Below are 25,659 nucleotides of genomic sequence, written 5' to 3'. Positions count from 1 at the left end.
TAGCATATGAACTGAGTCACATGTTTGGAAAATTATTAGAAATTGATATTATTTTTTGTTTTTTTATATCGTTGTTAGATATTATGTTTTTAGAAAAAAAAACTTTATAGCTTTGTTAAAAAAAAATTATTAAATTATCCCGATCTCATAATCCATAATACACAATAAATATATAATATAAACATATCTCATATCTGGTTCACATATTTCATGGAAAAACTCTCAGATATGTAAACCCGACATGTCAATTTATTGACTTAGACCAATCAGAAAAGAAAGAAGGAAAAATGATTTATCCTTGTATACATTGTTTCAAGATTAATAAAAGAGACCCACGTCGCTTGAAGTTCATTCCACACTGCTGTAAACACAAAGGTTTCGATATCTGATTCTTACTTTTCTTCATTTCTTTTTTCTTTTTCTTTTTGCAAATATTGATTGATATAGAATTAAGCATCTTTATGAGTGTGGTTGCAGTTGTTTTTCAAAGTATTTTTTCATTTAAAAATGTATCAAAATAATATTTTTTATTTTTAAAAAATTATTTTTAATATCAGTGCATCAAAATAATTTAAATACACTAAAAAATATTAATTTAAAATAATTTTTTTTTTAAATACAAAAACAATAAATAGGCCTTAACCAATCTCTTTTCCAGCTGGTCCTAAAGAACGACAAGCTATTTGAAGTTTATGATAGACTCAATTATATAGCTAGTTGGTGCATAATTGACATTTGACAGTTTCGTACTTGCAATTATTTTTATGTTTGAAGAATGGGTTTACAAAAAAATTAAAATTTTATTTATTTTTTAAAACTTAAGATTTTTTAATTTTTTTATATCGTTTTAATATATTTATATTAAAAAAAATTTAAATAAAAAAATAATATTTTAATACATTTTTAAAACAAAATACTTTAATAAACAACTATTTATATATCTCATGAAGCCGCCCTCGGTTTTAATGCTTCTGTGCATTTATTATAAAAAATAATAAATAATAATTGTAATTGTCTACGTACCTACTCCTGGGTTGTGCATGTATTATAAAAAATAATCTCGTTATTTTTTAGAAAATACTTTGTGAACGTAAATTTTTTATCAGATGAACACACTCTCAATAAAGTGTTTTTTTTTTTTTTGTGAATGTAATTTTTTTTTATTACTTATCCAATGGTCTCTTCTATTTTATTTTTCCAAATTTTTTAATAAAGTGTAATTTTTTCAATTTCAATGTCGATTTCGCACCCGACATTACGAATGAAGTTTAGAATGTAAAAATGGATAAGAAATCACCATTTGTGGAGAAGATGAGTTTACAGTGTGGGTTAATGGCTGGCTGCGGGAGGTTTTGGTGAGAGGAAGTGAATGGAGGAGGCAAGATGATGGTGCTGGTCCGGCTGTGTTTGTGAGGAAGGGCTGATTCGGCAAGAAAGGGGCTGGAATTTTTGGGTAAGATCCTGGTTAAATGCTGGACATAATTTATGCGTATTTCTTTCTGGCCCCCAAGCTTTATACACAGGTCTGTCTATATTTATAATTCAACAGTCCGTAGTCATATGAAATTCAAGAATCTCATACAAAAACAAGCTGATTCCTTCTTTAAATTTAAATTTTATTAAAAATATTCATAATATCCATCCCCATAAATCGGGAGTAATAATCATTGGCCAGGAAAAGTGTCTGGGGCTCTGAATTCTCACAACCACGGAGATAGCTTCCATAGACCGTTTACATTATATAGAATTATAAATCCATAAGCATACCAAGATGGATGGTAAGCAACAAGACGTTGTGTAGACGTCTAAATATTGATCATTATATGATTACAAACGAAGCTCCAAGCATGTCTTTGGCTTTATTCAATTAAAGACGAGGTTTCACTGATGTTTAAATTTATGGACTCGGGATTGATGGGGTAAAGATCATGGGCAGATGTAGAGGAATTTCCAATCCATGATTTATCAGATGGAGGAAAGAGGTCTTGTTTTCTGTTTAAACTCTGGTCCATGACCTGCTGATAGTGGCCTTTGAGAAGTTTGGAGTGTAAATCATCACCATAAATGCTAGGATCTGAGATCATCTCCTGGATGCTGGTCTGTCCTTCAAGCATGCTCACCACTTCTGACATTGCAGGCCTTAGAGATGGAGATGCATTGGTGCATAAGAGAGCCAATTTGATCATCCTCTCAGCCTCTTCCTTGTTGAATTCAGACTGCAGCTTTGGGTCCACCATCTCCATTAAATTTCCCTTTTTTTGCACTACATGGGCCTGTGAAAGCAAAAGGTAAAGTATTTGGAGAGAGGAGTAGTGCCTAATGCATCATGAATTCAAGATAGGAACAAGAACAGACTTGTAACTTACCCAGTCAAGAAGACATACGAATTCATTTGTTGTCCTGTAACTCGAATTGCTTCTTCCACTGACAATTTCTAAAGCAACAACTCCAAAACTATAAACATCTGCTTTGTCTGTTAAATAACCCCACAGCGCATATTCTGGAGCCATATATCCTCTGAAATCAGAACCATGCCAGATTAGTGACTCTAACGGAGTATATTGCGATCACTGAATAAAGGAAGCTGCAAATTAAGTCTGATTAAAACTTACATGGTTCCAGCAACACGAGTGCTAAAGTGAGTGTTCTCCTCTTCTTTGAGCTTAGCTAGTCCAATGTCTGATATCTTGGCACTTAGATCTTTGTCCAGTAATACATTTGTACCTTTGATGTCTCTGTGAACAATCCTGATTGCAGATTCTTCATGGAGAAATGCTAAACCTCTGGCTATTCCAACACATATCTTATCTCTTGTTGGCCAATCCAGCATCAGAAAACTTGTTTCTGAACCTGTAGCTAATCCAGTAAAGGAGGTTCACTAAATAAAATGACTTCAACTTTGCTAGTCGATGCTATTATTGAAAAAAGAAGAAGAAGATTTTACTGGAAATTAATCAGATGCCATTATGGTTACCAAAAAGTGCTTTGGCGAGGGAGTTGTTTTCCATGTATTCGTACACCAGAAGCAACTGATCTCCTTCAATACAGCATCCATAAAGCTTTACAAGATTGGGATGCTGTAAACCAGATATCATGCCTATTTCATTCACAAATTCTCGGTTTCCTTGCCTGGATTTAGGAGATAGCTGCTTAATAGTATTATGGAATGTTATTATGTATATATATTTATCTTGTATTTACCTTATTTAGGTTTCTGATCATGTGTATTAGACTACATGGTTAGTATCATGTACAACCCTACATCTATATATATATTACAGAAGGGGAGTGCTGCACATTACATATCACAGCCTCCATAATATTTTCCAATACTCCTTCTCCCTTAACTTCAACTTGGTATCAGAGCATTATATTCAAAAGAGCTTCCATCGGCGCCTCCCTCTTCTTCTCATGGATTCTACTACAGCTCAATCTTCCTCTCTTCTTACAACAAACATGCCAGCTGCAGCATTCCCTGTTCTCCCTGCTAATTCTTCACTTATGCAACCTGCGTCAGGTTTTTCAATGGCTCCTCCTGGATTTTTTGTGTCTGCACCTATTCCTTCTATTGGTTGCAGCTTTCCTCTAACAATGGCAGCAACACCTTCCTCTACACCGATTGTTTCGGTACTGCCAGGACTCCCCTCTGCAACATCAATTGTTCCCAACACACATCTTCATGGTGCTGCTGTAGTCCCTCTCTCAAATACTCATCAGGTTATCTCCTTGAAACTGACCACCAATAACTATTTGTACCGGAGAATGAAAATAAAACCATATTTGTTGGGTCAGGGTGTGTATGCTTTTGTTGATGGATCTTATCCTTGTCCTGCACCCTATGTTACTGCCACCGATACAGCAGCTCCTGGTATAAACCCATTCTTTCTCTCATGGAAGCAACAAGACCAGTTAATTATGAGTGCACTCCTCTCTTCTTTATCTACTGAAATTCTACATCTTGTGGTTGACTGTGACACATCTCATAGCATATGGTAGACACTTGAAAAATCCTTTGCTTCACCGTCACATTCAAGGATTATGCAGTTACATGGTTCCTTTCAGGATTTGCGTCAGGGAGATGATTCAGTTAGCACTTATCTGCAGCGAGCTAAGGTTCTCTTTGATGAGTTGGCTGCTGCTGGTCGGCCTCTCTCCTTAGAGGATTTTAATCTTTATGTATTTCGGGGCTTGCGCAGTGATTTCAAAGACTTAGTGACAAGTTTGTCTACACGAGCAGAACCCTTATCATACTCTGATCTTCACAGTTACTTGCTCACTCACGAATACCTGAATAAGAGCTCCCTTCAATCCACTCTTGGCTCTCCTATGACAGCACCTCTGTTGCCCTCACCTTCACATTCCACAGCTTCAGTATTCTCAGTTCAATGTGGTAGTTTTGGTGGTTCTTCTGGCCATTCCTATCATGGGCGTGGGCGCCATCGAGGTGGATGGAGAGGCTACCGTGGTGGTAACCATGGCACCTCTGGATCTGGTTGGCAGCAAATGTCTGGGTCTAGTTTTCATCATGGTTCCCGTGAGTCTGGGACTGGTTGGCAGCAACATTCCCGTGGAGTTTCTAACTCCAACCAAAATTTTCGAAATGTTAAATGTCAGTTGTGTTATGGTTTTGGGCATTCAGCCAAATATTGTTCTCAATTTACCTCACAGCATTTGCAGGCTACTGCTAACTTGGCATTTCAGAATCCTCAGCTCTCCTCTGCAGGTTGGTTTCCTGATACGGGTGCTAATCAGCATGTGACACCGGACCTCGCCAGTATGACGAGTTCAGAGCCCTATCTTGGCAGTGATCAATTACATGTCGGTGATGGTAAGGGACTGGTTATATCACATATTGCTCAATCTAAACTCTATACTCCCAAACGCACTTTTATCCTATCAAATGTTCTGCATGTACCACATATTAAAAAACCGCTATTGTCTGTTCAGAAATTTTGCATTGAGAATAATGTATTTTTTGAATTTCATTCATCTGTGTTTTATGTTAAGGATCTAATAACCAAGGAGGTGCTCCTTTCCGGTCAGAGTAGCGATGGTCTATATGTCTTATCCGAGTCTTCTGCAACGTCCGTACCTCAAGCTTTCCTATCAACGTCTGTGTCCTCCACTGCTGATGTTTGGCATCGTCGCCTTGGGCATCCTAGCTCTTGTATTTTAGGGTCTCTAGTATCAAATAATAAAGTTGCATGTACTTCCAGAGTTTTTAATTTTAATTGTTCATCTTGTCCTTTAGGAAAGACATCGCGTCTGTCGTTAGGCCTTACTGGTCATAAAACTTGTGCTCCTCTTAAGCTTGTTTTCAGTGATGTTTGGGGACCTTCCCCTATGTTATCTACTGATGGTTATCGGTATTTTGTGATTTTTGTGGATGCTTATACTAAGTATATCTGGTTTTTTCCTTTAGCCACTAAGTCTGATGTGTTTAAAATTTTTCTTCAATTTCAAGCTCTTGTTGAACGACAATTCACCACCAAAATTAAATCCGTCCAAACAGATTGGGGTGGTGAATATAGGAAGTTAAACACATATTTTAAAACCATTGGCATTCATCACCGTCTAATCTGTCCTCACACGCATGAACCAAATGGTACTGTTGAGCGTCGTCATCGTCATATTGTTGAAACTGGTCTTACGCTTCTTGGTCAGTGTAAGGCTCCGTTAAAATTTTGGAGTTATGCTTTTGAAACAGCTGTCTATCTCATAAATCGTATGCCTACTGCTGTTCTAAATGGTTGTACACCTTTTGAACGTTTGTTTAAATCTTCCCCTAATTACAATTTTCTTTGTATTTTTGGGTGTTTATGTTTTCCTTTACTTCGTCCTTATAACCGACATAAACTAGATTTTCGCACTTCCCCATGTGTGTTTCTTGGCTATAGTTCCTCTCATTTGGGTTATCGTTGTTTTGATTTGTCATCATCTCGTATGTATATTGCACGGCATGTTAAATTTCATGAAAATACATTTCTTTTTGCATGTTCTGAACAGACAACTGCCTTGCCTTCTCCATCTCTACAAACAGCCCTCCCCGCCTTCATCGTTTTTCCTACTCCCATGCCTTCTCCATCTACCCCATTTCTGCCACCTTCTCCAACGCCTGCTCACAGGGTTGTTGCCTCCTCTCCTCCACCTGGTCCCGTGAGTAACAGTCCCTCTACTTCATCTCCACTTTACTCTACTACTGATCACTCTCCAAGTATGGTGTCTGTTTCTCCAGGTACGGTGATCCCATTGTCAACGACCTCCTCTCCTATTGTGGTTTCCTCTCGGCCTCCTGGCAGTCCCACATCGAGCTCTTCCTCTGGCTCTCCTCCTGCCTGCGTCTGGTAGTTGATTTATCTAATTTTGATCTTCAGCAGGTTTCTCATAGTTCCTCAACTTTGCCAGCTGACTCCTCTCGCAGCCACCACATGACACTTTGTCCTCGCCAGCCCAAACAGGCGCATCTTAGTGTATCTTAGTCATCTGCTAATGTGTGTCCTGTTCAGTCCCCTGCTACCGTGAGTTCTTCTTCTCCTGAACATGAACCTCTCACGTTCAAAGACGCCTCTCAACATTCGGCATGGCAGCAAGCTATGCAAGATGAGCTTCGGGCTTTGCAATCAAATGGTACATGGACTCTAGTTCCTTATTGTTCCTCTATGAATGTTGTTGGCAGTCGCTGAGTTTATAAAATCAAGCTGCGAGCGGATGGTAGTATTGACAGGTATAAAGCCCGTCTTATGGCTAGAGGGTTCACTCAACAAGAAGGAATAGACTACCTTGAGACTTTCAGTCCAGTTGTTAAGCTTGTGACTGTGAGATTAGTACTTACTATTGCTGTGACCCATGAGTGGTTTATTCATCAGCTTGATGTTCACAATGCATTCTTGAATGGGATTCTTCAAGAAGAGGTGTATATGGAGCAACCACCTGGTTTTTCTCACCCTACTCTTTCACCTCATGTTTGTCACCTGCATAAATCTATCTATGGTTTAAAACAGGCTCCCCGGGCATGGTATACCAGACTCAGTGATTATCTCATTTCTCTTGGTTTTCGTGCCTCTACTGCTGACACCTCTCTGTTTATTCACTCTGATGGCCATGATCTCATTTACTTGCTTGTGTATGTGGATGACATTCTGCTTACTGGGAACAATTCAACTCTGCTATGTCACTTGATTATCTTACTGAATTCTGAATTCAAAATCAGGGATTTAGGCTCTGTGCATTATTTCTTGGGGATTGAAGTCACCAAAACTGCCATGGGACTTATGCTCTCACAACATAAATATACTCTCGATATCATTAGGCTAGCCGGTATGTCTTTGTGTAAAGCTGTTGACACGCCTGCTTCATCCTCGTCTAAGCTATTGCAAACCTCGGATACTCTATACTCTGATCCTACCAGTTACCGACAGATTGTTGGTGCTTTGCAGTATCTCACTTTTACTTGCCCGGATATATGTTATGTTGTAAATAAAGTCTGTCAGTTTATGCACTCGCCTACCGATGGTCATTGGTCTCTTGTTAAAAGAATTGTCCGGTACCTTCAAGGAACGACATCTTATGGTCTACACATCACTCGGGGGTCCTCTCTTTCCTTACATGGTTTTACAAATACTGATTGGGCTGGTACTCTTGATGACAGAAAATCCACCGGTGGCTACTTGGTATATCTCGGCAGCACCCCTATTTCTTGGAAATCTGGAAAACAATGCACAGTGGCTCGTTCATCGACTGAAGCAGAATATAAGGCTCTTGCGGATGGTACCGCTGAGATTTTGTGGATTTGGGCTCTGCTGTCAGATCTTCATTTTTCCTCTGATCCTATGACTATCCTTTGGTGTGATAATTTGGGTGCTACCTACTTGTCTGTTAATCCTATCTTTCATGCTCGCACTAAGCATGTTGAGGTCGATTATCACTTTGTTCGTGATCGCGTTGCTAAAAAGGAAATTGCAGTTCGGTTCATCTCCTCCCAGGATCAACTTGCTGATGTGCTTACCAAACCTCTTCCTCATGCGTCCTTCACTTATTTTCAGTCCAAGCTTCATGTGGATTCTCCTCCTTCAGCTTGAGGGGGCATATTATGGAATGTTATTATGTATATATATTTATCTTGTATTTACCTTATATAAGTTTCTGATCATGTGTATTAGACTACATAGTTAGTATCATGTACAACCCTACATCTATATATATATATTACAGAAGGGGAGTGCTGCACATTACATATCACAGCCTCCATAATATTTTCCAATACTCCTTCTCCCTTAACTTCAACTAACAGCAATGAGAGTTCCATCTGACAATTTACCCTGCATTGAATTTATCGTAGACATTTTGCATGATCAAACAAAGGGTCCAATGCTCAACTGGGATAATATGCAAGAGAATATTAGAGTGACAGACCTTGTATACGGAGCCAAATCCACCTTCTCCTATTTTGTCAGCAGAATCAAAATTGTTAGTGGCAGCTCTCAGCTGCCTCAAAGTGAAGGAACCCGTTTTCAGATCTAGCCCCTTGAGATCTGCACATAATTGTTGGTGACACAAGGGAAATGCTTCAACATCATCAATGCGCGGATGTGTTATATTCTAGATGTTTGCGCGTGTAATAGCTGTTAATTAACTAAATAAGGAAAAGGCTTTAGCACGCAGATGATTGATTTCAATGTACCTTGTTCTCTCATGAACTTGTCTCTAAAATAGAATTTCCAACAAATGACACCCATTACCAAGAAAACAAGGAGTAAGGCTGAAGTGACAACTCCAACCACGATAGGTATTTTACTTGCTTCTCCAGGTTCTGAAATTATACAAAGTTACACGTACAAACACAGAAAGCCAATGGGACAATAAATCACTGTAGGGCAGCAGTTCACTTCTCACCTGGACAATAAGTACTCTGGCCTGAAAACGACAAACCATAAAATGCTTCTTAGATGGTATAATGAACTGAGTAGAAGCTTACATAAAGTTAAGATGAAAATCAAAGCCAGGTTCATAAGGAAGAATTTGTTTGTTAATTATGCAACTAGTGGGTCTAAGAGAATGATGAGATTTGAACTCATAACTGCTTGTTAAATAAAATTCTAATACCATTGCTCGGTTTTCATTTTAACTTAATCAATAAAGGTCATTGTATATGAATGAAATTCGCAAAGTCAGTGACTTTCAAATGAGATGCTGGGAATATATATATATAAAACATGCCTGAGCATACAGTTATTGCAGAAATAATAGGACCGTAATTTCCTCTTTGTGGAATGCAAGTAGTCCCTTTTCCATTCCAGTATAAACGGATCTCCAAGGTATTGTCTGTCACATTGGCTTTGAATTCTATAGAATAAGTTTTGTTAGATCCTTTAGCAGCCTCCTTGATATTAAAATCTTTTATCTCTAGTTTCCCCTGGAAAACAAATCCCAAGTTAAAAGGATCTTTTTGAAAGAAAAAAAAATCATCTTTTTGGATAACTTAATCTCAATTACCTGAATATAAATGTCAAAAAAGCGTTTTCCAACTCTTTTGTACGATTCGTCATCTGTGAATTGTATCTCAGCAAAGTCGAGTTTAACAGTGTACATCCCATTTTCTAGACAATATCCATAATAAGTGAGAGAGATGGCAGCTCTGCGTGCTGTAGAATACACCGTATCCGTTGGGAAATAAGAGTAGTTTGAAGGAAGTGTATATCCGGGGCCTTGGCCATCATCATCCATAAAATCTCCTGTGTTGCTGAATCCCCAGTTTGATCCTTGTTTGGAATAAATCATAGCAGCATCACTTTCAATGCTTACGTCACCTTCATACAAGATACTCCCACTGGTTACATCCGGTCCACCACAGTTTACATGGAATGAACGATAACCTGCAATACGTCAAATTAGTACAGATGCAAATATTCCCTTTGTAGGGGCGTGTAAGTGTTGAGATTTTTGGATCCCTTTGCTCTACAACAAGAGCTATTACTCTACTATATAGCTTGAAATCGATTAGTCATTGGCTAATACTTTTCCAAGTGGCTAGTCACAATCAGTGTTCAACTCGAGTCGGTGAAAACGTGTGGTGCTCAAGTTCTGCTTGAGGCCATGTTTTGGTTACAGATAAATCCTTACTTGTCCAACAAAACTGAGAATGAATACATCCTTAATAGATCTGTGTGCAGAATAGAACGTATAATTTAGGCAAAAAAATCTACGTTGAAATTAGTACTCGTGCTCAAATAAATACGTACACAGACACTGATATTATAGTAGATCACTGATTTCGGTATGCTAATAAATTTGAAACAGATTTGCTTTGATTTTAAAGAACTTCGTTACTTCTCATTTAAGGAGGGGAAAGAATATCATACTTTTGGGGCATTCATGTATGCTTGAGCATGGAAGAAGTCCGCTTCTGTAAGACATGGAAATTATAGTAAGAATTTCAAATGGTTCTGCAAACTGCAATGTAAGAATCAGATATCGAAACCATGCCTCAAGAAAGAAAATCGGTGCATGGCTGTTCCTTCTTCATGAGTGTTTGTGCTTATATCTTGGGGTAAATGAATAATAAAGCATGTCACATTCTTATGTTCTTCATTCATTCATTCAGCATTAATCAATAACGTCTATAATTGATGATTTCTATTTATTTTAAAAGCTACAAGGACATGGCCTGGTATATCTGATCCTAGGATACCAAGTTTGTGCTGAGAGAGAAAATCTGGATAGGATTTAAAGATATAAATATAAATTGCAGATTTAACTCCAAAGATATTCAGTTAAAATCCTGCTTAGCATCTGATTTATAATGTATTTTCTCCCCTGAAAACTATATATGAACATGGTTTATATGATTAGCAGCATATTCTGTTAACGCAGGTTCCAACATTGCAAAGATGTTTTTAGTCTACGGGAGTGAGTTTTTATAAGGGATATTAACCTACCTGTCCGCATTTAAGAAATCCCTTTAAAATATCCCAACAGGGAATTTTGAAATTTTATCTTTCAAGAGCTCCATTTCCAAATTAAGGTTATCCATGGGGACCTCATTGTTGTATTAAACTCAATTCATCTAGAAGGTCAAGGAAGGCAACCACCACTTGCAGCCACCAGCTGTCACCGCCCAGCTACCACTTGCAACTGCCCAGCCGCCAGCTGTATGCCGCCAGCCGCCTTCACACTTGAAGGTTGAAATATCTTGTTTTGAATTCGTGTATAAATAGCAAGCTGAGCTTATACTATTCTGTGTGGAAAGAGAAGAAAGAAACACTAGAGAGAAAGAGAGAGTGAGTGTATTGTAAGCTTTTCAAGTTGTTGTAAGCTATTTGTTCTTGAAATGAAACTGTGTTTTATCCCCTCTGAGTGTTTCAAAGCCACCACCAGTGGTTTCTCCCACCAACAATTGGTATCAGAGCCCCGTTCGTCAGAAAACAGAAGTGTTTTGGGAGATATCTGAATTTTCAAAGTTGTCCAAAACAAGTTTTGATCATTCCACAATGTAGAGATAATCCATACGAACTCACGGGTGCAACAATCAGCTTGATCGGATACGGAGGTAGCCCACACGCGCCACCTGAATATTCTGCACTGTTTGACCACACGCATCCCACGCGCCCAGAGGTAGACGACGACTGAGACACATGCGCGCCATATTCAAGCCGCGCCGAGCCTCTAAGCCGACTTCAAAGCCGAGCCGCTCGATAGCCGCAGCCGAGCCGATAGAATATTCCGCAGAATATTCCCGGTTCAACCCCAGCGAACCGCCCAACGCCCAGAATTGGTGTTTTGACCGGTTCACCCCATTTTGGACCCATTTTCAACAAAGTTAGATCGGGTCCCTACGTTTTGAAGCATTCTGGATCGATCTACAGTGTCCGTTTTGCCAAATTGAATTCCCAGAAGGTGATATAGTCATTCAAGGAGCAAAATGACTAAAACAAATGCACATACACTCATCCCGAAGCTAACCAAGGACAACTATGATAGTTGGTGCATCAGATTGAAGGCATTTCTTGGTTCTCAAGAGTGTATAGAGATTGTGCAATATGGTTATGATGAACCAGAGTCTAAAGAAGCAGAAGATACTCTACAAGAGGCAGAAAAGCAAGTCCTCAAAGCAAATAGAAAGAAGGACAACAAAGCAAAGACCATCATCTATCAAGGTCTTGATGAAGCTATATTCGAGATTATTGCTTCTGCTGAAACATCACATGATATATGGGAGGCTCTCCAACAAAAATACAAAGGTGCTGACAGAATCAAGAAGATTCGTCTTCAATCTTTGCGAGGTGAATTTGAATTATTGCAGATGAAGTCCTCGGAATCTATTTCTGATTATCACACAAGGATTATGGTGATAGTCAATCAGATGAGGAGAAATGGAGAAGCCATCGTCGATTCTCGAATTACTGAGAAAATTTTGAGATCCCTAGATCCAAAATTTAATTTTGTTGTTGTCGCCATTGAAGAGTCCAAGGAAGTGGACAAGTTGACAGTGGATGAGCTTATGACTTCTTTGCAAGCTCATGAGCAAAAGATTGTCAAAAGAAATGGAGATAAGGCAATTGAGCATGCCTTACAAGCAAAGTTGTCGCTCAAAGACAGATATGAGCAAGGGGAGACCTCAACAAGTGGATATACTACTCAAGGAAGAAGTCCACAAAGACAAGGAGGATTTCAGCAATTCCAAGGAAGAGGATCTTGGAATACAGGTTTCAGAGGAAGAGGTGGTAGAAACACCACAAGAGGAGGTCGAGGACAACAAGCATTTACTCCTAGAGGAAGAGGAGGCGGTTACAATAACCGCGACAAAAGAAATATCCAGCATTATAGATGCAATCAATTTGGGCACTATAGCACTGAATGTCAAGGGAAAGCTCCATTAGAGGTACGTGAGCATGCCAACTATGCAGAGGAGGATGCCAACAACAGAGGAGCACCTGCATTATTTGTCCAACAAGGACTAGATGAGAATCAAGAGAATATTTGGTATCTTGATTCTGGAGCCAGCAATCATATGTGTGGCCAACGAGAGTTATTTAGTGATCTAGATGAGACCAAGCAAGGTCTAGTTACTTTTGGAGATACCTCAAAGGTTCCATTCAAAGGTAAAGGCAGCATCCCAATCAAGTTGAAGAATGGTGATCATAGCTACATCGCCGATGTCTACTATGTCCCAGCCATAAAGCAGAACTTGGTGAGCATAGGTCAACTTCTGGAGAAAGGTTATACACTTTTCATGAAGAATTGTCATCTGACAGTTACAGACTACAATGGGAGATTAATTGCCTATATGAGAATGTCCAAGAATAGGATGTTTCCGTTAAACATCCAATATGATGCAACAAAGTGTTTGAGTGTCATCACCAACAGTGAAGAATGGCTCTGGCACCTGAGGCTTGGACATCTGAATTTCACGAGCTTGAAGATGCTAACAAGCAAGAAGATGGTCAAAGGTATGCCCCATATTGATCATCCAGATGAAGTCTGTGAGAGTTGTGTCCTCAGCAAACATCACAGATCCAGTTTTGCCAAAGAAGTCAACTGGAAAGCAAAGAGGCCACTGGAGTTAGTACACACAGATGTGTGTGGTCCCATAAAGCCTATGTCGACTGGACAAAATAGGTACTTCCTCACTTTTATTGATGATTTTAGTAGAAAGACGTGGATATACTTTCTGAAGAGGAAGTCAGAAGTATTCAATTGTTTTAAAGATTTTAAAGCAATTGTGGAGAAGCAAAGTGGCTACATGATCAGAACCGTGAGATCTGATCAAGGTGGAGAATATACAGCAAATGACTTTGAAGCCTATTGTACACAACAAGGCATCAGACATCAGACAACACCAGCTTATACACCACAGTTGAATGGTGTAGCTGAAAGGAAGAATCGAACGATTCTTGACATGGCGAGAAGTCTACTCAAAGCAAAGAAGCTGCCCAAACAATACTAGGCTGAAGCTGTATCATGTGCAGTGTATCTACTGAATCGCTGCCCAACCAGAAGTTTGCAAGTTGTCACTCCAGAAGAAGCATGGAGTGGTCACAAACCAAGTGTTACTCATCTACGAGTCTTTGGTTGTGTGGCATATGCAAAGATCCCAGATGCAAGAAGGACCAAACTCGATGATAAAAGCGAGAAATGCATCTTTGTCGGATATGGTGAGAGAAGGATGGGATACAAGCTGTATAATCCCATCACAAAGAAGGTAATTATGAGTAGAGATGTTATCTTTGAAGAAGATAAATCTTGGCAATGGACTGATGATCAAGAAGCAGTTAGATGGATCAACACTGATTTGATCCTTGAAGATGAAGTGGAAGTACCAACAGTACTTGCAGAAGGTCCAATAGTACCAGCAGAGCCACAAAGTCTGGAACACAGATTCCCTGTATTCAACAGGAGAAACATACCAGAATCATCATCAACACCAGCATCAACATCCTCATCGTCAGAAGGACCAAGAAGGATGAGAAATCTAGACGACTTGTACGATGCCACTCAAGTCATGGAAGATACAACTCTATTTTCTTTCTTTGCAGATAGTGACCCACTTAGCTTCAATGAAGCTATCATAGAAGAGAAGTGGATAGAAGCAATGGATGAAGAAATACATGCCATTGAAAAGAATGATACCTGGAAGCTGACTTATCCACCAGAAAGCAAGAAAGCAATAGGTGTCAAATGGGTCTATAAGACAAAGAAGAATGCAAAAGAAGAAGTGCAAAAATACAAAGCCATTGAAGAGGGAAACATTTATCAGAATGAAGTTCATGCTTGGCATAACATCCCTCGATTGAGTTTAAAGGGGAGATTTGTTGTATTAAACTCAATCCATCTAGAAGGTCAAGGAAGGAAACCACCACTTGCAGCCACCAGCTATCACCGCCCAGCCACCACTTACAACCGCCCAGCCACCAGCAACCAGCTGTATGCCGCCAGCCGCCAGCTGCCTTCACACTTGAAGGTTGAAATATCTTGTTTTGAATTCGTGTATAAATAGCAAGCTGAGCTTATGCTATTCTGTGTGGAAAGAGAAGAAAGAAACACTAGAGAGAAAGAGAGAGGGAGTGTATTGTAAGCTTTTCAAGTTGTTGTAAGCTATTTGTTCTTGAAATAAAACTTTGTGTTTTATCCCCTCTGAGTGTTTCAAAGCCACCACCAGTGGTTTCTCCCACCAACACTCATTTCATCCTAGATTTCTGCTAAGCATATATGAGTTTTATATGTACGAACATAAATACACCTCTTTTATCAGTTGTGGCGCTTTTTCCTTGGAACAAGATTATTGGACTTGGTATGACAACTACCAGATTGGATCTCAAACAACATGAAATACCAAAAATATCGCTCTCCAGAGTGTATAAGAGGAGCCTTACAAGTTATTCTTGATGAATGAACTCCTGTACGTGTTTGTACCCCTGGTTTATAGATTCAAATCATTAAGTTTCGCAGCAACCAGGAGTATCCCAAATTTAAGAAAATAGATATCCTTACAGGGCATCTTGACAGATTGGCAGCCGTGAAAAGTTATTGTAGGAAAAATCACTGCAAGAAGCCAAGGGAATCGTAAATATGAATATGAACCTCAACAAAATTAAAAATAAGTGGAACAAAAGAAATGCTAAGCAAGATTAAAAAAAACCACATATTTTCAGAAACTAGGCTTTCGTTGAGGCCCTATATATGGCATGAATATATATATGTAGCCTTAGATTATCAAGATTCACTCAGAAGACCACTTTAAAGATATTAATGGTTGATCAATCATCAGCAGTTATATCTTCACAAGAGAGCAGAGAAGTTGAACAGAATATCTAAACTGAAATAACTGAAACCAGTGATACATTTCAGAAACATACATATTTTTGCCTTTTCTGAAAAATGAGTCTGGGACACTTCCAGTCAGATTGTTTCCACTCAAAAACCTGGTTTTCAAAAGCCAGATTGATTCTTTTAGCATAATTCACTCCTCCATCCATGCTCAGATTTCAACATTCTGATTTCAAATATTCAAATTTAAATACTTACATAAATTCATTTGTTTTTGCATCTGGAGGAATTTCTCCTTCCAACTTGTTGAAAGTTAAATCCCTGCAAAAGATTACAGTAAAAGATTTTCCAGCTTTAGTTTTCAGAATATCCCTTGCACCTTTGTAAGTAGTTTTGCAATAGACAAGCTGGAGCTTCTGCGAAATGCAAATACCTGCATTATTTTTACTTAGGTTTCATTTGGTTCATGGTTAAACACAAACCAAATTAAATGTCAATGATGTAAAAGTGTCTAGAATGTTTGGAAGAAAGTTTAGAAATAAGGTTCTAAATGTTGAAAGTAAACCGATCTATGAAAATTAGTTGAACCGGTCGACCGGTTGGGAACAGGTCAACCGATTGAGACAGAGCGACTGGTTTAGTCGACATAATACAATTCCTGTTAAGATTCTTATATTAGTTTAATTCCTTGATTGTTTAGGACTTTATGCCTATAAAAAGACATGTAATTTAGCATTATTAGAAGTACAAAAAAAGAGAGAATAACTAAGGGAGCTTAAAAAGAAACACTTAACAAAAGTATTCCTTCCTCTCAGTCTTCTTCTTGTTATTGAGTTTTTGGCCTTGCATTATTATGTAGATCCTATACCACACCTATTTTACTTACAACAAGTGGTATTAGAGCTTAGGTTTGATTATTAGACATGATCAATCCAAAATTCTCACTTCAATGTCCTAGGTTGTCAAAGGACAACTATGAAACTTGTGTATTCGAGTAATAGCTTGACTATGTTCCCAAGATGTATGGGAGACGGTTGAAAAAAGCTTTGAGAAGCCTATAGATGGAGCAACGTTGACTTCAGCCTAAAGGAAGGTCGTGCAAAAGACACAAAGGAAGAATCAACAAAAACTCACAATCACCATCAATGTTTGGATGATGCCACTTTTGAGATACTGGCCAACGCAACCATGGCCAAACATGCATAAAAAGTTTTACAAGAATCAAATCAAGGAGTTGATAATATGAGAAAGGTACATTTACAAAAGCTACGTGGTAACTTTGAAAAGTTATATATGCTTGAATTAGAGAATATTTTAGAATACTTTGCAAGAGTATTAGTCATATATAATCAAATGAAGAGATATGGAAAGAAGATAGAAGAGACACATGTGGTAGAGGAGATCCTATGCTCACTACAAAAGAAGTTTCATTATGTGGTTATCGCGATAGAAGAATCACAAAATATGGATGTTCTCTTAATACAAGGTCTCATGGAAAAATTACAAGCTCATGAGAAAAGAGTCAATGAGATTCAAAAGAATATGGATGCATAAACACTTAATTATTTCAAAGCAAGATTATTCTGGATATTTCCATGGGGGTAGAGGACATGGATAAAGCAAATGAAGAGGAGTAAGAGGCGATTTTGAAAATGAGGTTGAAGCAGCCTCAACAAGTCAATCGGTCGACTGTATGAAACAATCCGGTTGATCGGTTACACTGACAATGACAATTCAAGATCTAGGTTTGACAAATCAAAAGCTAAATGCTATAATTGTTAAAAGGCAAGGTCATTACGCTAGAGATTGTTGGAGTCTAATGAAAAGGGTTGAGGAGAATTCAAATCTTATAATAGAAGAAGAGAAGGAAACCACCCTACTATAAATGTATAATGAGAGAATGCAAGACAAAGAAAATAGGTGGTATCTAGAAAATAGAGCTAGCAACCACATGTGTGAAGACAAACACAAGTTCATAGAGCTTGATGAAGCAATTACAGACAATGTCATATTTGTGGATCATTCAAAAGTTTCCATCAAAGGAAAAATGTACGATTTTGATTAAATTGAAAGATGAAAGTCATCAATTTATTGGTAATGTCTATTATATACCAACGATGAAAACCAACATATTGAGCTTAGGATAATTGTTGGAGAAGGGGTATGAGATTAAGATGAAAGATCGTACTTTGACATTACTTGACACTAAATGAGCTATGGTTGCAGAGGTAGCCATGACAAGAAATATAATGTTCTTGCTATGCATAGAGACAGATGTGCCTAAATGCCTAAATACATATGTGAAGGATGAAACTTGGCTTTGACATATGAAACTTTGGCATGTAAACTTCGATAGCTTGAAGATGATGGCACAAAAAAAGATGTTGAAGGGTCTACCATCCATTATACATCCAAATCAGATGTGTGAAGGATGTTTAGTGAGCAAACAATTTCGTAAGAGTTTTTTGAAAAAGTCTACATCAAGAGCAAGTCAACCCCTACAAGAAATACATGTTGATGTTTGTGGTCTTATCAAACCATGTTTGTTAGGTAAAAATTTATATTTTTTAATTTATATTAATGATTATAGTAGAAAAACTTGGGTATACTTCTTAAAAGAAAAGTCTAATGTGTTTAGTTGTTTTAAAAAGTTTAAGGCATTAATTGAAAAAAAAATAGTTATTCTATAAAATCATTTAGGATGGATAAGGGGTGAATTTTGTTCTAATGATTTTAATAAGTTTTGTGAAGATCATGGTATAAAGAGACTCCTAACGATGCCTAGATCCCCATAATAAAATAGTATGGTGAAGAGAAAGAATAGAAGCATCTTCAACATGGCAAGAAGCATGCTCAAAACTAAGAAGATGCCCAAAGAGTTTTAGGTTGAAGTTGTAGATTGTGCTATCTTCTTTTCAAATAAGTGTCCTACTAAAGGCTAGAATGTCATAACTCTATAAGAGGCATGAAGTGAAAGAAAGCCAAGTGTTTCTCACTTTTAAAGTTTTTGGGAGCATTGGCTATGTACATGTAGATGATCAAGTAAGAACCAAGTAAGATGACAAGATCAAAAAGATGATCTTTATAGGTTATGATCAAAAGTCCAAAGGATACAAGCTTTACAACCCTAATGAAAGAAATATGATGATTAGTAGAGATGTTGAGTTTAATGAAGAATTAGCATGGGATTGGAAGATAAATGATTGTAAGAAATATGACTTCCTACTGATTCTTGATGAATAAGAGGAAAGCTATGAAGATCATCGAGAACCTGTAGTCACACCTCTATAAACACTAATGAGTTTAACTTATTTTTCTTCTAATGGAAACTCAAATAGTGGCACTCCACCAGGTCCACCAAGAAAGATGAGAAGCCTTGATGACTTATATGAGGTAACTAATCCTATTGATGATATAAAACTATATTGTCACCTTGCTACATTTAATCCTATAGTGTTTGAAGAAGCAATAAAGGATATAAAATGGAGAATTACTATGGATGAGGAGATTGCTTTAATTGAGAAGAATGACACATGTAGATTGGTTCCTAGACCTAAAAGAAAAAAAAAAACCAATAGATTTCAAGTGGATCTACAAGGAAAAGAAGAATGTCAAAAGAAAGATCGAGAGTTACAAGGCAAGGTTAGTGGCAAAAGGTTATAGTCAAAAGCATGAGATTGACTATGATGAGGTATTTGCTCTCGTTGCTAGATTGGAGACTATTCACTTAATCATTGTCATCGATGCCCAAAATAAATGGAGAATCTATCAAATAGATGTCAAATCAACTTTAATGGTTTTATTGAGAAGAAGGTCTACATTAAGGAATCTATAAGTTATGAAGTAAATGGACATGAAAACAAGGTTTTAAAGTTGAACAAAGTCTTGTATAGATTGAACCAAGCCCTATTGGCTTGGTATAGTTGCATTGATGGCTATTTCTTACAAAATAGATTTATTAAATGCCCCAATGAATATGTTATCTATGTAAAGATCAAAGAGAGTGGTAATACTCTTATTGTATGTTTGTATGTGGATGACTTAATCTTTACAGGAAATAATCCAATGATGTTTGAAGACTTCAAGCAAGCAATGACCAAGGAGTTTGAGATGATGGATACTGGTCTCATGTTTTACTACTTAGGGATTGAGTTCAAACAAGAGAAGATTGAATCTTTGTAAATCAAGAGAAGTTTGTAGGAGAGGTTTTTAAGAACTTCAGGATGAAGGATTGTGCAAAAGTGAACACTCCAATTGAGTATGAAGTAAAGATGTCAAAGAATGATGAAGGGGGGACAATAAACTCTACAACATTAAAAAAAAACCTAGTTGGGAGTTTAAGATATTGGACATGCACTCATCTAAATATTCTTTTTGGAGCAGGACTTGTAAGAAGGTTTATGAAGACACCTACTATAATACATTTCAAAACTTTGAAGTGAATTCTTTGGTATATCAAAGGTACTGTTGATTTTGGCTTATTCTATGGTTATTCTAATAGCTTTAAACTTATAGGTTATAGTGATAGTGATTGGGCTGGAGATATGGAAAGAGCACTGCGAGTTGTTTTTTCTACATGGGAGATACAACATTCACATGGAGTTCAAAGAAGCATCTATAAGAAGATGAATATGTAGCTACTACATCATGTATTTGTCATTCCATACGGCTAATGAGATTATTAAAGAAAATGCGAATGCCATTAGAAAAGCCTACTAAAACTTATATTGATAACTCATTAGTCATTGCATTAGCAAAGAATCCAGTATTTCATGATAGGAGTAAGCATATTGACACAAGATTTCATTACCTACAAGATTGCATTGCAAATAAGGAAGTTGAAGTCAAGTATATGAAGACACAAGATCAAGTTGCAGATATATTTACAAAGCCACTCAAATATGATGTTTTTATCAAGATGAGAGATGTGTTGGGAGTTATGAAGAAATCAAGTTTAAGGGAGGATGTTGAAAGTAAACTAATTTCTGGAAATTAGTTAAACAGATCGACTGGTTTGGAACAGGTCGACCGATTGCGACAGAGTGAGTGGTTGGATTAAATGAATCGGTCGACTGGTTCAGTCAGCAAAATACAATTCTTGTTCAGATTAGAATTTTCTTGTATTAGTTTAATTCCTTAATTATTTAGGACTTTATGCCTATAAAAAGGCTTGTAATTCAACATTATTATAAGTACAAAAAGAGAGAGAATAACTAAGGAAGCTTAGAGAGAAACACTTAACAAAAGTATTCCTTCCTCTCAATCTTCTTCTTGTTTTTGACCTTGCATTACTGTGTTGATCTTATACCACACCTGTTTTACTTCCAACACTAAACCACAATTTTTTTTCAAAATCTTTGTAATACAAGAAGATAAAATTGTTCAGCAATTTCTTTCAATTTAATTCGATTGGAGTGACAGAGTGGCTGAACTCAAGGAGATGATAGTCCCAGATCAGGAAAAAAAACAGAATTTGATGAAATGGGAGGGCGATAATTAAGTGAATTCCCTTTAGGCCACTTGTAGCACTTTAGCCGATGCATGCAACCAGGGTTGGATTGAAATAGGTCCTGATTCTAATTAATCTCCAGTAGGCTGAGTAACCTGATCAACGAAATGCAATAGACCACCTGTGAGAATTTTGATGGTGGTTTCTTAAAGAAACAGAATGGGAGGGAATCGGGATTGTGCTTCTACAAACTATATATTTATGTACGAGTGTTGGTCTGAGAAACATGTTTCATGAAGTAAGCCCTTTTCAGTGTAGTAAATATGATTCACAGGCAATTATCAAAAGGGGGAAAAAATGATCACAGTACTGTTGGTCTTGGTGGCTGGCAGTAGTCCAGAAGAGCATTTGGTTAGGATAGAGAGTATAGTCATATGGAACTCTCTCAAACTTCCTGCTATGAGAATATGTCTCGTAGTAGATGGTTAGTGTACTAGAATTTCAAACCCATCAGTAACATATCCCGACGAATAGATTTCTGCTTGTTTCTCACCTTTGAGCAAGTTATGAGAGGATTTCCGTAGAAATTTTGCTTCCCATACAGTACATGGAGATCATAACCCGGTAGAAAGGCAAATTTTGCGATGTTTTTAACTTCATTCACATTGCAGCACATATAAGTCCTTAAATGACTTACAGCTAAATTGATGTATGCACATATAAGTCCTTAAATGACTTTCAGCAGATGAGTGAAGGTGTTAAGACTTACAGCGTTTTCAGAGAACCCGATGTCCACACATCTCTTGGGATCACTCCAGCTAAATTGATGTTTCTCAAAACCCTTCAAAGAAATTAAAGATATGCTTAATTAGTTCTCAATAGAACATGTTCTCAAGATTATTTTAGACATTTTACGGACAGTTGACGAACAATTTTTTCACTCTGGGGGGGATGTTGGTTAAATTAAACTCTGGTCCAGACATATCAGTGATCCTCCTGCAGTACATTGAAAAGAAAAGAATGTGTTATAGTTCCCTTTATTCTTTCTGTCTTCTTCAAAGAGGAAACACCAAAATCATTGTATTTATTGCTGTGCATCTCAGGAAGTAGTTTGACTCACAAGTCTGTCAACTTCTCTACAGAAAGAATGGCAGGAGGTATGGGCCCTTCTAGTCCACTTGCGTATAATTCACTTCGTTTGTCCAAAGAGGAAAAACAAAATATCAGAATATTGTGCAACATGTAGCAGAGAAATGAAATGAAAATCTCATGCAGATAGAGATCCTCACAGTCTATCAAGATTACTCCAGTTCCCAATGAAATCAGGTATTCTGCCACCAAGATTATTATCACTTGCACGACTGCACATTGCAAAACCGAATTAAGGAAACCAGATGCTATTGCATTATCAAAAACTGTGTTTAAAGAAGAAAGGAATTCATTACTTACAAATCAGTCAAGTTTAGCTTAGCGAGAGTATTTGGCAAGTTTCCCTCCAACTGATTGGAGGAAAGTATCCTGCAACCATTAATTCATAGCACAGCATCAAAGATTGCAACTAAAATGCCTAGCTTACGTTGGTTTAATAATGATGAGCAGTTAAATGTCTTACAGGTCTGTTAAGTTGACAAGATCACCAAGCTGAAAAGGAATGGTACCAGAAAACTGATTTGCTTCAAGGGACCTTCATGTATTTGTTTTTTATTAATTGACAAAAAAAGTAATAATAGTGAACCAAGTAAGCTAGCATTGTCAAAAACAGAAACAGAAAACAAAACAAATGATAAATCGGCAGAACATATATTTATGACTTCAATACATACAAGTAAGTCAGGCTGCGAAAGTTTCCCAAGTACCCAGGAATATTTCCTGACAAGCGATTGGATGTAAGTGAGCTGCATGCATAAAATGTTATCTAGTTATGGTAAATTCTGCCTTGTGTATGAACTGGTAAGCAAAGATGAGGTGAATGAACTTACAGGTATGTCAAATGTTTCATTGAAGCCCATTCCTCAGGAATATTGCCAGAAATGTAGTTGCGAGTTAGGTCACTGTAACAGATAATATATTGGTTAGCATCAATATATACTTGAGAATTTAACTTGTTCCACTTTATAAAACGTCAAGTAAACATTGCTTTGGAGTATAAACCTTGCTTGTTGAAAATAAAGTTTCTTTTACAACATAATTTGAATTAGACGATACTTTAGTTTCTGTTAAGGTTGTGTCTATGATGCAAATCGTGCATGTTAGATTTTGAATGCACATATCATTACCAAATACTTCATAGGTGCAGTCAATACCTCTAAGCAGTTGAAGTATATGCAGATTAGTGAATGCTCATGCAGAAAATATTCTCAAGACGTTCACCCTTAGAAATTATACTAACGAGTATAATTTTTTATTTAATTATTAAATTAAGTTAAAATTTTACCAATATATTTTTACGTGATTAAACCTAAACATTATTGTTCAAGATTTACTATATTTTTATAGTTAATTTAAAATTCTTTAACCTATTTAATATATAACTCTTTAATTATTTTTCTTGGTATCCAAATAGCTTTAAGAGTTGTAATATTAAGTTTTTGATTATTAAAATTACTAGAAAGAAATCAATATTCAATAATAATAAAAATGAATTAAGGTTTATGTGTGATCACATCTTTAAAAAATTATATATTTTTTTAATTCTCATTTGTTAGGTTAGCTGTGTCAAAAATGCTTCTTTTTTATTATTATTATTAAGGTATTTCCATTCCACAATTTATAAATTAGTCGATAAAGGTTACTTTGAGATTCTTCAATCAATACAACATAGAAACAGAAATAAAATATATCCTGAAAATTGTTTTACAGATTTTCAAGATACGTAAGGTTGGCCATTTCAAGTGGGAGCTTGCCTCGAAGACTGAGCGTTTTGATAAATCTGCTATTGAAAGAGAAAAATACCATCAGTACATAAACTCAAATTTAAGATTAGATGATTGGAAAACAAAGTCAAAAATTTACTTGTGCTAATTTACATCCAATTCCAAACACAACTTTAAGATTAGAGATATTTTCAGATAAGTAATTTAAACATCGGAGCAAAGTATCCAATTCCAAACACAACTTTAAGATTAGAGATACAATTAATGTATTCAAATAAATATAGAAAACAAAAAAAAATCTTACAATGACGTGATATGACAATAACTATCATTATTGAGGTTGAGGGTGCAATTGCATACGAGGGTGCTATTGGCTTCCGAATCTTGTTCCGACAGATTCATATCATGCAGAGTTCCTGATTGGTTGCAAGCATCGCCCACCTCCAAGGGTTGCCCACCCTGTGCCAGTGTCTGGACAATTTGTTTTAACGCCGTCTCTAGTTTAAGGATCATGCATCCCCGGAAAATTTTATCAAAATATGCATATCCATAACATAACATCGGTTATCAAATGATATACGAGAGACAATAACTAGCTTTCCTTCTTTTTAATGCATCCACCATGTGATAACATTTATATAATTGAAGAAAATTACAATAATCATGAAATAACAAAAATCATCCAAAAGTGATAAAGAAAAAACTCCTTATTATACCCAAGATCCACTTAAATTAGAGGAAAAAATACTAAAAAGGAAACTCAAAAAATAAAAACTAACTTGAATTAAATAATAATATTAATATTATTCATATATTGAAAAATCATGCCCCATTTTCTTATAATCTTTTTCTCTAAGTCTTTTTTTTTAGTTCTTGATTTAAATATCTCTTAAAAATAATAATTAAGGGCATTTTTTTGGTATAAAAAAGGTTTTTGTAATATTTTCTTAAAAGTGAGAGAGGTTTTATTAATTAGATATTCAAACTTTTTTTCATACTCTTTGTAGTTTCCAAATACCTCGAGAATTATTGTAATTGGTAGAAAAAAGAAATCTGATACACATTAAATAATTTATTCATCTTTAATATCATCCCCGCATGAGCTACTTCCTGTTGGATGCACAGTTGAGAGTGAATGTACGGATTTGAGCCCTTTTTTTTCAGAATTTCCTTTTATGTTCTTACCCCATTAGTTATTTTTCTGTAGCTGCAGTGTAAAGTGAAGAAATGATTCTCCAATAAAGTAATTCATAAGCAATGAACTATAAATTTATATTAATGAATTTCTTAATGTTAAAGTATAAGTTGTAAGCAAATCTGTCGATATGTGACTTAGCACACCAATGGAATGGAAAGTCGTGGAAATTAATTAGCTCAGATTATTACAACACTCCATATATTATTGCAATAAAAACAAAGCTTACTCTCTTACCTTCGTCTGGATGTAACTGATATGAGACAACCAAAGTAGCAGAACTGAAAAGAGTGATCACGACCACCATAACTCGGCAAAACTGAAGAAGTCCATGCGGAGGCTGAAGCATCGTGAACATGTTGGGTGTAGGAGTAGGAAAG

General features: G+C 36.7%; 1 protein-coding gene across 1 annotated transcript; it reads right to left on the bottom strand.

Moving 5' to 3' along the window:
- Positions 1 to 1,599: 1,599 nt before the first annotated feature.
- LOC18103174 (probable LRR receptor-like serine/threonine-protein kinase At1g29720) lies at positions 1,600 to 25,659 on the bottom strand. The gene is made up of 26 exons (XM_024591977.2): positions 25,517 to 25,659; positions 24,389 to 24,581; positions 24,069 to 24,143; positions 23,191 to 23,262; positions 23,035 to 23,106; positions 22,824 to 22,895; positions 22,661 to 22,729; positions 22,501 to 22,572; positions 22,332 to 22,403; positions 22,142 to 22,207; positions 21,981 to 22,052; positions 16,021 to 16,083; positions 15,852 to 15,917; positions 15,487 to 15,537; positions 15,369 to 15,410; positions 10,359 to 10,399; positions 9,493 to 9,872; positions 9,217 to 9,412; positions 8,681 to 8,809; positions 8,413 to 8,531; positions 8,285 to 8,318; positions 8,011 to 8,012; positions 2,975 to 3,149; positions 2,613 to 2,844; positions 2,367 to 2,400; positions 1,600 to 2,273 (listed from the first exon to the last, which is right to left on the bottom strand). The coding sequence occupies exons 1-26, from the start codon at positions 25,635 to 25,637 to the stop codon at positions 1,860 to 1,862; spliced, it is 2,934 nt and encodes a 977-aa protein (XP_024447745.2). The 5' UTR covers positions 25,638 to 25,659; the 3' UTR covers positions 1,600 to 1,859.

This window comes from Populus trichocarpa, chromosome 11, assembly GCF_000002775.5.
Source record: "Populus trichocarpa isolate Nisqually-1 chromosome 11, P.trichocarpa_v4.1, whole genome shotgun sequence".
NCBI classification, from domain to species: domain Eukaryota; kingdom Viridiplantae; phylum Streptophyta; class Magnoliopsida; order Malpighiales; family Salicaceae; genus Populus; species Populus trichocarpa.
Note: the sequence above shows the minus strand (reverse complement) of the source record. Positions and strands in the feature narration are given on the sequence as shown.

Excerpts from the sequence above, each read along its gene's own strand:
- LOC18103174 (XM_024591977.2), bottom strand. The coding sequence starts at position 25,637 with ATGTTCACGATGCTTCAGCCTCCGCATGGACTTCTTCAGTTTTGCCGA. Across the intron at positions 10,400-15,368 it reads TCATTCATCAAGAATAACTT|CGGACTTCTTCCATGCTCAA; the intron begins GTAAGGCTCCTC and ends GTCTTACAGAAG. Across the intron at positions 2,401-2,612 it reads ACTCGTGTTGCTGGAACCAT|GACAACAAATGAATTCGTAT; the intron begins GTAAGTTTTAAT and ends TTCGAGTTACAG.